The following is a 12,871-nucleotide window of genomic DNA, read 5'->3' as shown; positions in this document are numbered from 1 at the left end:
TGAAGACTAAATCCACCAACAATCTGTCCAAAACTTTCGAGAGCAATGGGAAGGTTCAAAACATCGTCAAATCCAACAAAATCCATCAAAATCTTGATCTAGAATCCCAAACTACTTGAAAAAATCTGAACAAAACCCAATACTATCTTAAATGCCTAAAATCCCTGCAAAAATCCAAAAAAACATCACAAGCCGGAGCAAGAACATCTCGAAAAGCGATTAAACCTCAACACAATCATCAAATCAAACATCACACATAAACATATCGACTCCTCCTAGGTACCTATCCCTTATCTCACAAATTCCATACCACCATAGAAGAATGTACTTGTCTTTCTCCTCCTTGTTCTGTCATTGGGAGCCCTCGGCCACTCGTTGACGTGCTGCTAGTACAGTGATCAAATGTTAAAAGCCCTCAACTAATAATTATGATAATAGTTAGAGTTTTTACATAAATCGGTACAGCTCAACTGTGAGCTTGTGTCAAAATATCTATAATTTATCATAATTATTAGTAGGTCGACAAGACCATACCGCAAGTCACATAGATTTGTGATTAACAATTTAAGGCCTACTTGATGAATGTAGCATGTAGGTAGAGCTCAACTTTGTGCATTTTATATGATTCAGAATTTAGATCCTATTAGGAATTGTTACTAATCAATTCCTGATTCTAACAGTGAGGGTTGTTGGATTTGAATAAAATAATAAGAATTATAAAAGACCTTTATTAAATATATTCCACAAATACTGAAACTCTATTTTAAATTTTAGATGGCAAGCACAAGTACCTTATCACTACGAAGCATTCTCGAAAATTTACGTGTTCAAAGATGAACCACTAAAAAAACCTACACCCAATACTTCATAGGAAGATCAATCGTATTATTCTCAGTATATGGAAGATGCACTGGATGTGCAATGTATCATGTTGTCTTCTATGTCTCTCGAGTTACAAAGACAACATGAGAACATGAGTGCTAGGGAGATTGATCAGCACTTGCATGAGCTCTTACAAGAGAGTGCGAGAGTAAAGAGGTATAAAACCTCTCGAGCACTATTTCGTACCATGCTGGAGGAAGGAATCCAAGTTGAGTCTCATGTACTCAAGATGATCAAATACATAGAGAGACTCGAGAGCTTAAGTTCCAAGTTATGTAGACTCAATAAGTCTATTTATGAACTAAAACAAACATCTCGGAGTTGGAATCTGCGATTTGATGAAGTCAATAAAGATTTTTCTTTTATCAAAAATCTAGAAGAACCTTGCGTTTACAAGAAGGTTAGTGGGAGCAAGATTATGTTCCTAGTGTTGTATGTTGATGATATACTTCTTATAGACAATGACATCCCTAGCCTAGAATCTACCAAGAATTGGTTGGGAGAATGTTTCTCAATAAAAGATCTCAGGGATGCAACCTATGTCTTAGGTATTAAAATATACCGAAATAGACAAAGCAGGTTAATAGGGCTGAATCAAGGTGTATACATTGATAAAATACTGAATAAATTCGGTATGCAGTGTCACATAGTGTGCATCTTTCCAAGACTATGTGTCCAAGAACACATGAAGAAAGAAGTAGAATGGACAAGATACTTTATGTTTCGGCTATAGGGTTCATAATGTATGCTATGATATGCACTCGACCAGATGTCTCATATGCGTTAAACATGATGAGTAAATATCAGTCAAATTATGAAGAGAGTCATTGGACTGCGGTAAATACTATACTCAAGTATCTTAAAAGAACAAAGAACATGTTTTTAATTTTTGGAGAAGACGAGGAAATAGTCGTCAGAGGATATACTGACGCAAGTTTTCAGACAGATTAGGATAATCTAAAATGACAACAAGGATGTGTTTTGTCTAAATGGTGCAGTTGTTTGTTGGAGGAGTTCCAAGCAGGAGACAGTTGCAGATTCAACAACTGAATTCGAGTACATAACAACTTCAGAGGAAGCAAAGGAAGTTGTGTGGATCAAGAACTTCATAGCGGAGCTTGAAGTGGTTCCTAACATTGTTGATCCAATTGTACTATATTGTGAAAATAATGCAACCATAGCACAAGCAAAGGAGCCAAGGTCTCAACAACAATCCAAACATGTACTAAGAAAGTATCACCTCCTTAGAGAGATTGATCAAAAAGGTGATATGTTGGTTAGCAAAGTAGATACCAACGAGAATATCGCAAATCCACTCACAAAGATCTTACCTCTACAGAAACATGAGACCCATGTGAGGAGCGTAGGACTGAATCCGTAGTGTTTGGCAATAGTGCAAATGGAAGATTGTTAGTGTGTGCACTTGTGTGTCAAGACACTCCTTATGTATTTTGTGAATAATTAATTAATAAAAAATAAATAATTATTATTCTATTTAATTTTCTGTACATATATAGTTAATGATAGTATCACAAATTAATATGTATATTAATTTGAAAATAGTCCTTGATCAGACAGATATTTAGACGGGGCATGGATATCTAGATCAACACTGAGTATGATTAGGTCGGGATAGACCGAGGAATGGATATCCAAGTTGTACTTGGGAGTGCCTTGAGTTTAGAGATACACTAAACACAGCTCGCTCAAAAATAGACTACATATTAAGCATCATTAGTTATTCCTCTTATGAATGAGTATAACTGATCTTTTGACTTGAGACCTTTATTTATTCTATGCGTGGAGTTATGTGATTTGACATCGTTAAAAGCAATTTTTAAACGGATTATGATTAATGCGATAGTTGGGTGTATGATAAAACGTAAAAAGATAGTGTCGAGTCAATAAAAGATTCATCGCTTTCTTGGATAAGGAGTTAACATCCTAGCTGCTTGATAAAGATATTAATAACTCGAAATCCATAACTATAGGAGGAATGATTTATCATTCAAGAGGAGTATTATATCTTGAAAATCAAGTAACACGATTAATTTGGTAATGATGCATAATGTACCGAATTAATTGAGATATAGACTTAGATGAAGAGATTGAATAACATAGTAATCAGTTCATAGTGATTTACAATTTATGACTGATATTAATTTTATCGCGTTGAGTGGCTAAAAATTGTTACTAGACGATTACCTTAATATGTGTATAGATTTATGTTAGTGAGAGCCCTAGAGCCAATCATGTGATGGTTACTTTTTGGACTCTTTGTATCATATTCTTGTACATATATTTCTGATATATAAATAAAGGCATTGTGATTATTATACTTGTGTGTATTTGTGCTATATAAATAAGTATAATAATGTCCTAGGGTAGTAGGTTCATATCTATATCAATCGATTAGTTAAATCGATAGTGAGATGATATAGAGAACACTACACTTAATTATTCCTAGTCAAGTATTAACATAGAAGGACAATGTTAATGCATTGAGACTAGCATGTAGGTCAACATGATGACTTGATCTCACAAGTCATGGATATGAGATATCAAGTTGACACATGGGTATACATTGGAGAATGTATACTGAATGACCCGCCATGAGAAAGTATCATGGATCGTTATATGAGTGTCATATACTTTCTCATGTGACTATTAGTATGACTATCAGTCCTTTGACCTGAAGTCACCATGGTTCCCTACATAAGGAGTCGCATACTTTGGTTTCCTCAAACGTCACCCATAATTGGGTGGACTATAAAGGCGATTACTGGGTATGTAACAAATTATGCGGAGGGATGTGAGTGATGTAGATGGGATCTATCCCTCCTATATGACGGGAGAGAGACATCATGATTCTTGATAGAGTGAGACCACTAAGTGCATGGCTATGCTCAAATGAGTCAATATGTGATATTGTGCTTATTTAATTATAGTGAGTCTACTTGGAGTTCAAGACACTTAGATTGATTGGAGGATGACACGGTCTATGCCTCATATAAGATCAATCTAGATATCAAGGATAGAAGGACAATGTCACATATTATGAGAGTCACAATTATTAGTCGTATTGGTGATGTTGGATCTCAACATTCTTGTAACTTGGTATAATGATGTGTTGCTAGATACCTCTCATTGCTTATGTCCCTAATTGGATTTAGGGACATTGCCAACGTTGACAAGAACCTATAGGGTCACACACATAGAGCAATAGATGGAGACTAGTTCATATGATGAACCAAGAGGAAAGATGAAGTCAAGTTTGACTTGGCTAAATATGGAAAGTCTATAAAAGGCAAGTTTGACTTGACTATGAGTTAGACTCAAGTATGATCCAAATGTTGGATAAATCAATTAAGGGAGTTAATTTGGTCATGTTTGACTTTGGCCAAATTAGGAAGGTTGAAAGTCAATATTGACTTGACTTGGATGCCACCACATTTGATGAGGTGGCATGGGAGAACCAATGGGGATGCTACACATCACCATGCCACCTCATGCTTGCCACCTCATGGGAGGTTACCCATGAGTGGCCGGCCACATTAAGGGGGCAATTAAGAGCATTAATTGCCCACTTAATAACATTTATGTGGCCGGCCACATGATATGGTGGATTGATTGAATTTTTGAATTCAATTTTTTGATTCTTCTTCTTCCTTGGTGCTCTCGGCAACTTCTCCCTCTCTTCCTCCTCTTCTTGGCCGAAAACCACATAGGTGCTAGCACACCTTGTTTCGGTCATCTTCTCCACCTAATTGCTTGTGTGGACACATATAGAGGGGCTCTACTTTGTGCCCTCTAGATCCAACTTCAACCTTAGTCGAGCGGGATAAGCGAAGGGCATGCATCAAAGGTAGTTTTTCTTTAAACTATAGATCTAGGAGTAGATCTAACATATTCGGGTATTAAGCATGATATAAATACGTGGAATTTTTCGAATCGGATTTTTCTTTGCACGAGATCCTTGGCTAGGGTGTTTCGGGGTTTCCGCGACGCGAAAAGTGGTTTTCGTGGCCCGAAAAATTCTAACAATTTATACTGCCAATACTTGGCTCTTAAGAGCATCAAAAGTTCGACGCGTGGTCGAGCTATGATAATATCGGACCGGAGATTCTTTATTTCGATCGAGCAAGTGGGTTGCCCAACCAATCAGCGATATAAGAGAGTGGACCTTGACTTTGACCCCCACCATGGCGTTGATCCTCCACGGAGTGGAGGTTAGTAAATGTTATAACTATTTAATGCTTGTCAAGCTTTCGAGCCTAACTTATTTTAGATAATAGCACCAATGCTTCAGGAAGATGACCTGTTGCATCAGTTATAGGCATTAGCTTCCTATTGATGACACATGTGTACCTAACATGATATATGTACCTCTTTTACTATACCCACCGCTTCACTTAATCATCCAACAGCTCGCAGTTGATCTCGAGCGAGTCTAGAAATATTTAACTTTATATATATTTATTAATATACAATCAGCTAGATAAAAATCGAACAAATTCTAGACAGATCCAGAGATACTTAACCTTATATATACCTGTTAATATACAATCGGCATTCATCGAATCTCTGTGAACACCCTCATCCTTCAACTTGACTGTTGTAGGCCATTCCTGAGGTCCTGAGAACCTAACAGCTCCAACATGACCTCAAAACCTCAAGAGATTTCCCAATCCTAATTCAAAAAGATCCGTGATCAAGCTACTGATCCTTTCCCATAGAGAGAAATTTTGGATCTACATATAAGACTGATTTACATTTAACATGAGAATAAGTATGATTTTTACTGAAAATTTAGTCCCTAAAAAGGAAAGAAAAATTTGTTCCCAACTGTACTTTAAGCAATACCTCAGCATCACCTGCACCTGATACAACTAGGTCATCAGATGTGTCTGGAACAAACTTTGTAGAAAATATACTTGCTTTGTGACCTGTTTCAATACTATGTAATATCCCCTGTCATTGTAACTCCATATATTGATCTGCAGGAGTAAATTAAAGTTGAATATAAAAAACAAAAGTAGGTAGTCGTCAAAAACAAACTTATTTGTTAAACTAAATAATGCAGATCAGCTAAGAGTTAAAAGCAAGATGTGCTTCAGTTCTTTAATCTCCATAGCATCGGCCACCTACCCCAAGTCAATAGGCCTAAACTCAATTCTTTATTCCTCAGGCTAATGAAAGTACAATGAAGAAAACAGTGCTCTAAGATTATAAGCATATTGGAAAATGGAATGTCAAGTGTCAACCATAGCTACTGCATCGCTTAAAAATCCATCACATTTAATTCCTTAATATGACATCCAAAATTGTAGGATGATATTAGTAAACTATAACAATAAAATGGAATAAAATAAGTCTAGCATATGAAGATCATACTTCTAGATATGATAGGTTAGAAAACATACTCTAGTGTCATCTGAACCAGAAATTAAAAGTGAGCCTTTGGCGTTCCATGCAATGGCATTGACACAACCCTGATGGCCCTGAAAACAGCCACAACTAAGGTAAATTTAAAGGTAAAAGAAATAATGCAAGCAGAAAAAACTAGATAAAAGATGCAAGGAAAAGAAAAACATTGATGATCAATCATGGATACCTTGGCATCCAAAACATGGAACAGAATTTAGTAGATCAAATCCCCAAGGCATAATCACATATTCAGTTCCCTGTTTGCTGATAAAATCCCATGCAAGATCCTTCTGCAAAAGTCCCTATCATGCTTGTTGCGGGAAAGTGGGACCGGGAAATTGTTCCTGTCATTGACACATAGGAAACACGCTCTTAATGTCCAACTATGTAATTTTTTTATCCTTACAAGTTTTCATTGGTTATAGTCTTATGATGCATATATAATCATCCATAATCAAGTAATATTTGTATATTTCGAGAATATGATAAAATGGTGTATTATCTCAGCAAGCACATCTATAGAATAAATTGCTCGTCTTTGAACATGCTACACCATCTACACCTTTGTTCTCCTTTATTATCGGTTGGAGCATCACAAAATTGCTCTCAAATATTAGTATTTCGTTCTTTTATTCTTTCTACTACCTATACACATCCATTTATGCATTGTCATTTATGTTGTATGTTTTCCTTCCCAACATCTTGCTAGAATAATTAGAGCTAATAGGATTAAAAAAGAAACAATGAAGTATCAGCATAAGAACAAACAGTCATGTTGATTTCTTTTGAAGCACAATGTCCAACAGTACACAAACAACTTCACGACCAGGATTTATGCACAATGTCCAACAGTACACAAACAACTTCACGACCAGGATTTATGCTGCTACAGCTTGCACATATAATGAATTAAGGCTGATAAATTAGGTATATGCATGATTCTTTTTAAGCACGGTTGACCACAAAAAATACAACAATTCTCAATGACTATTCTATCACGGAATAATTTAAAATCATAATGTCGAACATGTGGTGCTACTGTTGTCCACCTTAGAAAAGATGAGGCATCACTCTCATCCATGAAACTGAGTGAGTCGTCAGCACAACATGGAGATCAGGTGTTTCAATAGAGATAGGCTTAACCATGACTTCTTGGAGGGCATTCTGTTTAGCTTCATAATTAACAACACCGACATTCAACATGAACTGTCTTGAAATTTGTGGGTGAGAATGCATATTCGTTAAACACAAGTTCTGATATGTTTACTAGAATCACACAAAGTAATTGCATTTTTGGAATACGAGTTGTTGTAAGCATCATGATTAGCATTTTGCTCAGGGACTCTGCATAACACTAGGCCAAGAAGAATACAGTTCCTAAAAAATCTTCTTTCGTGCATGTGCAATAAAGTAATTTGGTAGATAAATTACAGTCACAGTAGGGATAAAATGGGAGAACTATAAATATCTCACAATAGTGTGAGGCAAATAAAGGGAATGAAGAAGCATATTGGCATGCAAACTTCTAAAGAAAGACCGTAGGACCATAAAATCAAGCCAGATTATTGGTATAGACTGTCTAAAATCATAAAAACCACAAAGCCAGATTATTTGTGAAGACGATATTGTGAAAGGTAAGCAAAGGGACCATCGTGGCAGGGCAGACTAACAATAAGTGAAAATTCAAGAATCTCGTCTAGGTCATCATCCTGCTTGTGTGGTAGACTTACAACAACGGCAGCATTCAGCGCTTCCTGCAGCTTGGACTCGGCGGAAAAACCCAGGGCGGTCTGTTTCCCCATCTTCCCCCTTCCCACAAAGGAGCACTGGCGCTCCACGGACACCAAAATCCTCCTGGCACGCCACGCATCTGTGCTCTTGGTAACTGCAGGCAAGCCGCTTCCCAGATGAGAGAGGCCTAGAGCCGCTGGCATCGGCACCCGGCATGGAGGACCCTATGTATCTCTGGCCTCGCACGCCGTTTCATCACCACCATCATCTGAACCGGCATAAAATCCCCTCATCGTCAAGAAGGAAGGATCGCTGCGACTGCGACTTCTCGATGGCCTCCCAAAATCCAGGGCATGGTGTGAACCGCGAAGTGTCTTATCAACGAGAGCTAGGGTTTGGCTGCGGGGGTGGGCGGGCGGGGCGAGGCGTGTTTCTTTTCCCGCCATCTGCAGAGACACAGAAGACGTCTGATGGAGATCAGTCGGTAAGAAGTTGGGGAGCTATTCCCGCGCGGGGTTAGCCTGATCCAATCTAAACGGACGGCGGATTTGACGAGGAAGAATCATTCTGGTGCGGCGCGAGACAAACTACACTTGGGCATGGGAAGCTGGCGAGCAAACAGTGTGAAGATAAGTTCCCTTCTTACTAAGGTGGAACTCGGAGACATCTGATCCCAACAGGAACCTATTTGAATGGTCGGAGGATGTTATTTTTCACACGTGTCGATGTCTTGCTCTTGTCTCTTTCCATTTGTCACTTTTGACTTTTAATTCTGAGAGTGAGATCGAGCAAGAGAACATGGGAGAAAGATCGAGGAAATTAATTAATTAAATTAACTTAATTAATCAAATTAAAGCCATTAGTTTGATTTAATTAACCTACTCTATTTAAACAAATTAATTTAATTAATCAAATTATTCCAAGCAATTCAAGTAACTTATTCTATTTAATCATAATAACTTTTGACTCGGAACTCGGAATCAAGATCTGTCAGCTGTGCGACGTGGGAAATTCAAAGATCTACACGCCCGTCAAATTTCAAGCCAAAATACCAAGGTTCGGGCACGTTTCGGAGCAGATTTCAAATTTCGGTTTGCTAACGATATGAGTCGGAAAACCTCTTTCCAATGGACATAACTTTTGACTCGGGATGAATTATGGGGCACCCTAATATATCAAATCGAAGAGAATTAGAAGATCTACAAGTGTCGTGTAGGGCGGAAGGTGTAAAAAAAAAGTTGAACGGGGCAAAAAGGGGTTACGGTGATTTTTAAAACTTTGAAAGGTCATAACTTTTGACTCAGAAATCGAAACGAGGCACGGTCAGTTGGTACGGTTCCAGAATTTAGAGATCTATATTTGTTACAGGGGGCTTTAGCCCTCCGTAATGGCCAATTTTTTTGTCCAAAAAATATCGTTTAGGCCCTTTTCCAAGCCCCGGAAAATTTTTTTTACCCCCCCTATTGATAACTTTTGCCTCGGAACTCAGAATCAATTTCCGTTTCAGCACAAGCGTTCAGAATTCAATGATCTATATGGCCGTCAAATTATATTAAAATTATTTCCAAAGCTCATAACTTTTGATTCGGATCTCTGAATCAAGATCCGTGTATTATGGCACATGCAGAAATCAAAGATCTATATACATATGAGATTTCAACCCAAAATTCCATCATTTAGGCTTGTTTCACGAAGAGAGAGTGTGTTTTTTATGTGAAAGAGAAGATGGGAGGGAGGAGAGAGGAGGGAGGTGTGAAAGAGGAGAGAGGAGAAAGGGAGGGAGGGAGTGACTTTTCTCGGTCTTTAAAAAATGGTATTCTTTTGCACCTTTAAAGTCTTTTTCCGTTTCATATTGCTCTAGAAAATAAAAATAGACATCAAACAAATCTATGTACGGAAAGTAATAATTACACTGAGATATGATAAAAAATTGTACAAACACATAGATCATATGCAAGAAGATGTGTGTAAAATCATACAAAATAACATATATAATCTATGTACATGAGAAAGAGAGAGAGAGAAGGTGAGGGAAATAGACAATATCATAATTTTTTGTTTGAGATATAATCAAGATCTATCTACGCTTATTCATGAAAATCATACATTTTAAAGTCAAGATTCCAAATCATACATTCACAAACCTCTTTTAGACTTATTTTAATCTTTCAAAGTTCAAAATTTTTAGCTCGAATACAAATATGCAAATATCGGGGTCAAATTCAAATGTTAATTTAAGCCTCTTTCAAAACATTTATATTCAAGTTTAAGGGTGTCTCCAATGGTTAGAAATCCAAATGAGTTTTTTTCATAATTCCAATATGTCACCTCAAGAATATGAAATTATATTAAAATATCTCCAATGGTTAAAGCTCTAAATGAACTTTTAATTATTATATTCATAACATGAGTTGCATAATTTTATTGGAGATGGTCTAATATACGAGAGAAAGTAGCTAGATGCATCTTGAATTTGAGATGCTCTAACATGAGAGGGGGGAGTGAACTCACTAATTCATTTCCCTGAATTCAATCAATTAATAAAAATTGACCTAATCTAATTCCCTGAATTCATTCAATTATTATTCCTCGAAGTCATTCAATTATTCTAACCATCCTAATTACAACAATTTAATACATCTAATTAACCTTAATAAACTCATTATTTAGATTTTAGTTATCTAATTAACCAATTGAATTTAAATCATCTAATATATTAAATTTTATTTATCCAATTAAAATAATTTATTTAAACTCTTTGATTAGATTTAAATAATCTGATTAACCTACTTAATCTTCAAAAATTCATTAATTATAGTGCATGAAATTAAATAGATTAAATTGATCGTATTGAACTCATTGATTACATTTATTTAATCCTATTAATCGAATTTAAATAATATATTTAACTATATTAAGATTATCTAATTTACCGATTTAACCTATTAAATGTAATTAAACTCATTACTTAGATATTAGATTTTATTATTCAAAAATTTAATTTAATTAATCTAATTAAATCAATAGGATAATCTACTTGATTAATTTTAATTGATCTTATTCTCCTAAGTAATCTAATTTATTAACATATTTAAATTACTTAATCTATTTAAACTAAATAAGTAGACTTATTTCATCTAACAAATCTAATTAGCCTAATCTAATTAAGATGAAAACATCAAAATGGACTCATGTATAAAAGTCATGAAGCCATGTGCTTTTTTGGCTGTTTAATCAGAACATTAAGATTAGCTTTAATTTGGAGGAACTCCTCAGTCACAAATAGCAGTATTCTCTACCAACTAGTTTACTTGTGAATTCAACAGGTACTGTGATTCACTTCATTTTCACCAACTTTACTATCAAAATTATCAAAATCTCCACTTTAGTATGTCATGTCATATACTCATTTAATCTATATAACTTATATAAATTAATTAATCTATTCAAACTAATAAATTAGATTTAATTAATCTAATTAACCAAAATTAATATAATTATTCAATTTAATCTAATTTAGTTTATCTAATTAACCTAATCCATCTTAGTAAACTCATTCATATGATAATTTTGATATCTCAATTATTTTAAGTTGACAACCGCTAATGTACTAGTTAGTAAACTATCGCAAAGGAATTGAGAGAGTCGGCATATGGGAGGAAGAGGGAGAGGAAGAGGGAGAGTCCTTGATAGGGAGAGATAAGATGCAAGGGAGAGAGAGAGAGAATGTCATGTAGTAAAAGGTGAAATCGTTTGTCCCCAATGTCTCCACCATACCCGACTCAAGGTCATCATGAGGGAGGTAAATCACAACATCCTGATCGAGCATGTGGCAGGTGGGGTGAGTTGCACAGGGACCGAGAATTTATGCCCCGACTATCCTGAGTTTCAACCCCGCAACCTCATTTGATAAGTATCCCACCACATAGCAAGAGATAACATGGAGAGAGAGCCAATAGAGAGATGATGGGTAAGAGAGACAACCGGTTAGAGAGAGAATGTCTTAGGAAGAGAGACCATGGAGAGAGAGCCAAGAGAGATGATGGGTACGAGAGACAACCGATTAGAGAGAGAATGTGAGAGAGAGAGGTCAAAGCAAGAAAAATTATGGGAGAGAGAGAAGAGTGTCTTAGCAAGAGAGGAGGCAGAGGGTGAGAGAGTGTCAGTCAGCGCAAGAAAAACTATGGGTGAGATAGAGAGGGGCGGTGAGAGAGAGAGAGCAAGAAAAATTATAGGGGTGTGAGAGAATCAACAGGCTCGGAAGCTAGGTGAGAGAGAAGTCTTATTTACAAGAAATATCTCTACAAATATACATGAGAGAGATAAAGAATATAGATAAGAGATGGAGAAAGAGAGAGCTTGTGAGGACGTTAAATGAGGCAAGCCACTCGTGAGCTATTCGAAGCTCGATTCGATAAAAGCTCGTTTGAGCTCATTTAATTAGGCTCGTTAAGATAAACAAACGCAGCTCAAACTTCACAATATTCGGCTCGTTAGCTCGTGAACATGTTCGTTAAGCTCATGAATCAATTTTTAAATAAAAAATAATAATTTTGATATTGAATTTATAGATTTTATACTCTACTTATGAAAAACATAGTCAAATTATAAATTTATTTATTAGAATAAAATTATAAATTTAATTTTTGATGAATATTTAAATTTATAATTTATATTTATTAAGCTCGCTTAGGCTCGATAAAAGCTTGAATAAGCTCGTGAGGCATGAATATATTCGTTAAATAAAGCTCGAGTTCGACTTTATTATAAACGAGTCAAACTCAAACATCCAAGAGTTCGACTCGGCTCAGTTCGGCTCGATTACACCCCT

General features: G+C 36.1%; 1 protein-coding gene across 3 annotated transcripts; it reads right to left on the bottom strand.

The window, feature by feature from the left end:
* Positions 1-206: 206 nt before the first annotated feature.
* Positions 207-8,434, bottom strand: LOC121995519 (DDB1- and CUL4-associated factor 8-like). 3 transcript variants are annotated; one of them, XR_006115859.1, is made up of 6 exons: positions 7,980-8,434; positions 6,497-6,653; positions 6,306-6,383; positions 5,746-5,879; positions 5,435-5,572; positions 207-383 (listed from the first exon to the last, which is right to left on the bottom strand). XR_006115859.1 is itself a non-coding variant. In XM_042549241.1 (4 exons), the coding sequence occupies exons 1-3, from the start codon at positions 8,241-8,243 to the stop codon at positions 5,772-5,774; spliced, it is 390 nt and encodes a 129-aa protein (XP_042405175.1). In that variant the 5' UTR covers positions 8,244-8,434; the 3' UTR covers positions 4,847-5,572; positions 5,746-5,771. The 3 variants fall into 3 exon arrangements, 1 of the variants encoding a protein (XP_042405175.1); XR_006115858.1 differs by having other exon boundaries at positions 8,040-8,434; XM_042549241.1 differs by lacking the exons at positions 207-383; positions 6,497-6,653 and having other exon boundaries at positions 4,847-5,572; positions 8,040-8,434.
* Positions 8,435-12,871: the final 4,437 nt, after the last annotated feature.

The sequence above is a fragment of the Zingiber officinale genome, chromosome 6A, assembly GCF_018446385.1.
Source record: "Zingiber officinale cultivar Zhangliang chromosome 6A, Zo_v1.1, whole genome shotgun sequence".
Lineage (NCBI taxonomy): Eukaryota > Viridiplantae > Streptophyta > Magnoliopsida > Zingiberales > Zingiberaceae > Zingiber > Zingiber officinale.
This window is presented reverse-complemented; position numbering and strand designations above follow the sequence as displayed.

What these genes read in the sequence shown, in the direction of transcription:
- LOC121995519 (XM_042549241.1), bottom strand. Translation starts at nt 8,243, where the DNA reads ATGCCAGCGGCTCTAGGCCTCTCTCATCTGGGAAGCGGCTTGCCTGCA. An exon ending in CGCTGAATGCTGCCGTTGTT is followed by an intron (nt 6,384 to 8,039) that starts GTAAGTCTACCA and finishes GGCTGTTTTCAG; the next exon opens with GGCCATCAGGGTTGTGTCAA. An exon ending in CTGGTTCAGATGACACTAGA is followed by an intron (nt 5,880 to 6,305) that starts GTATGTTTTCTA and finishes TTACTCCTGCAG; the next exon opens with ATCAATATATGGAGTTACAA.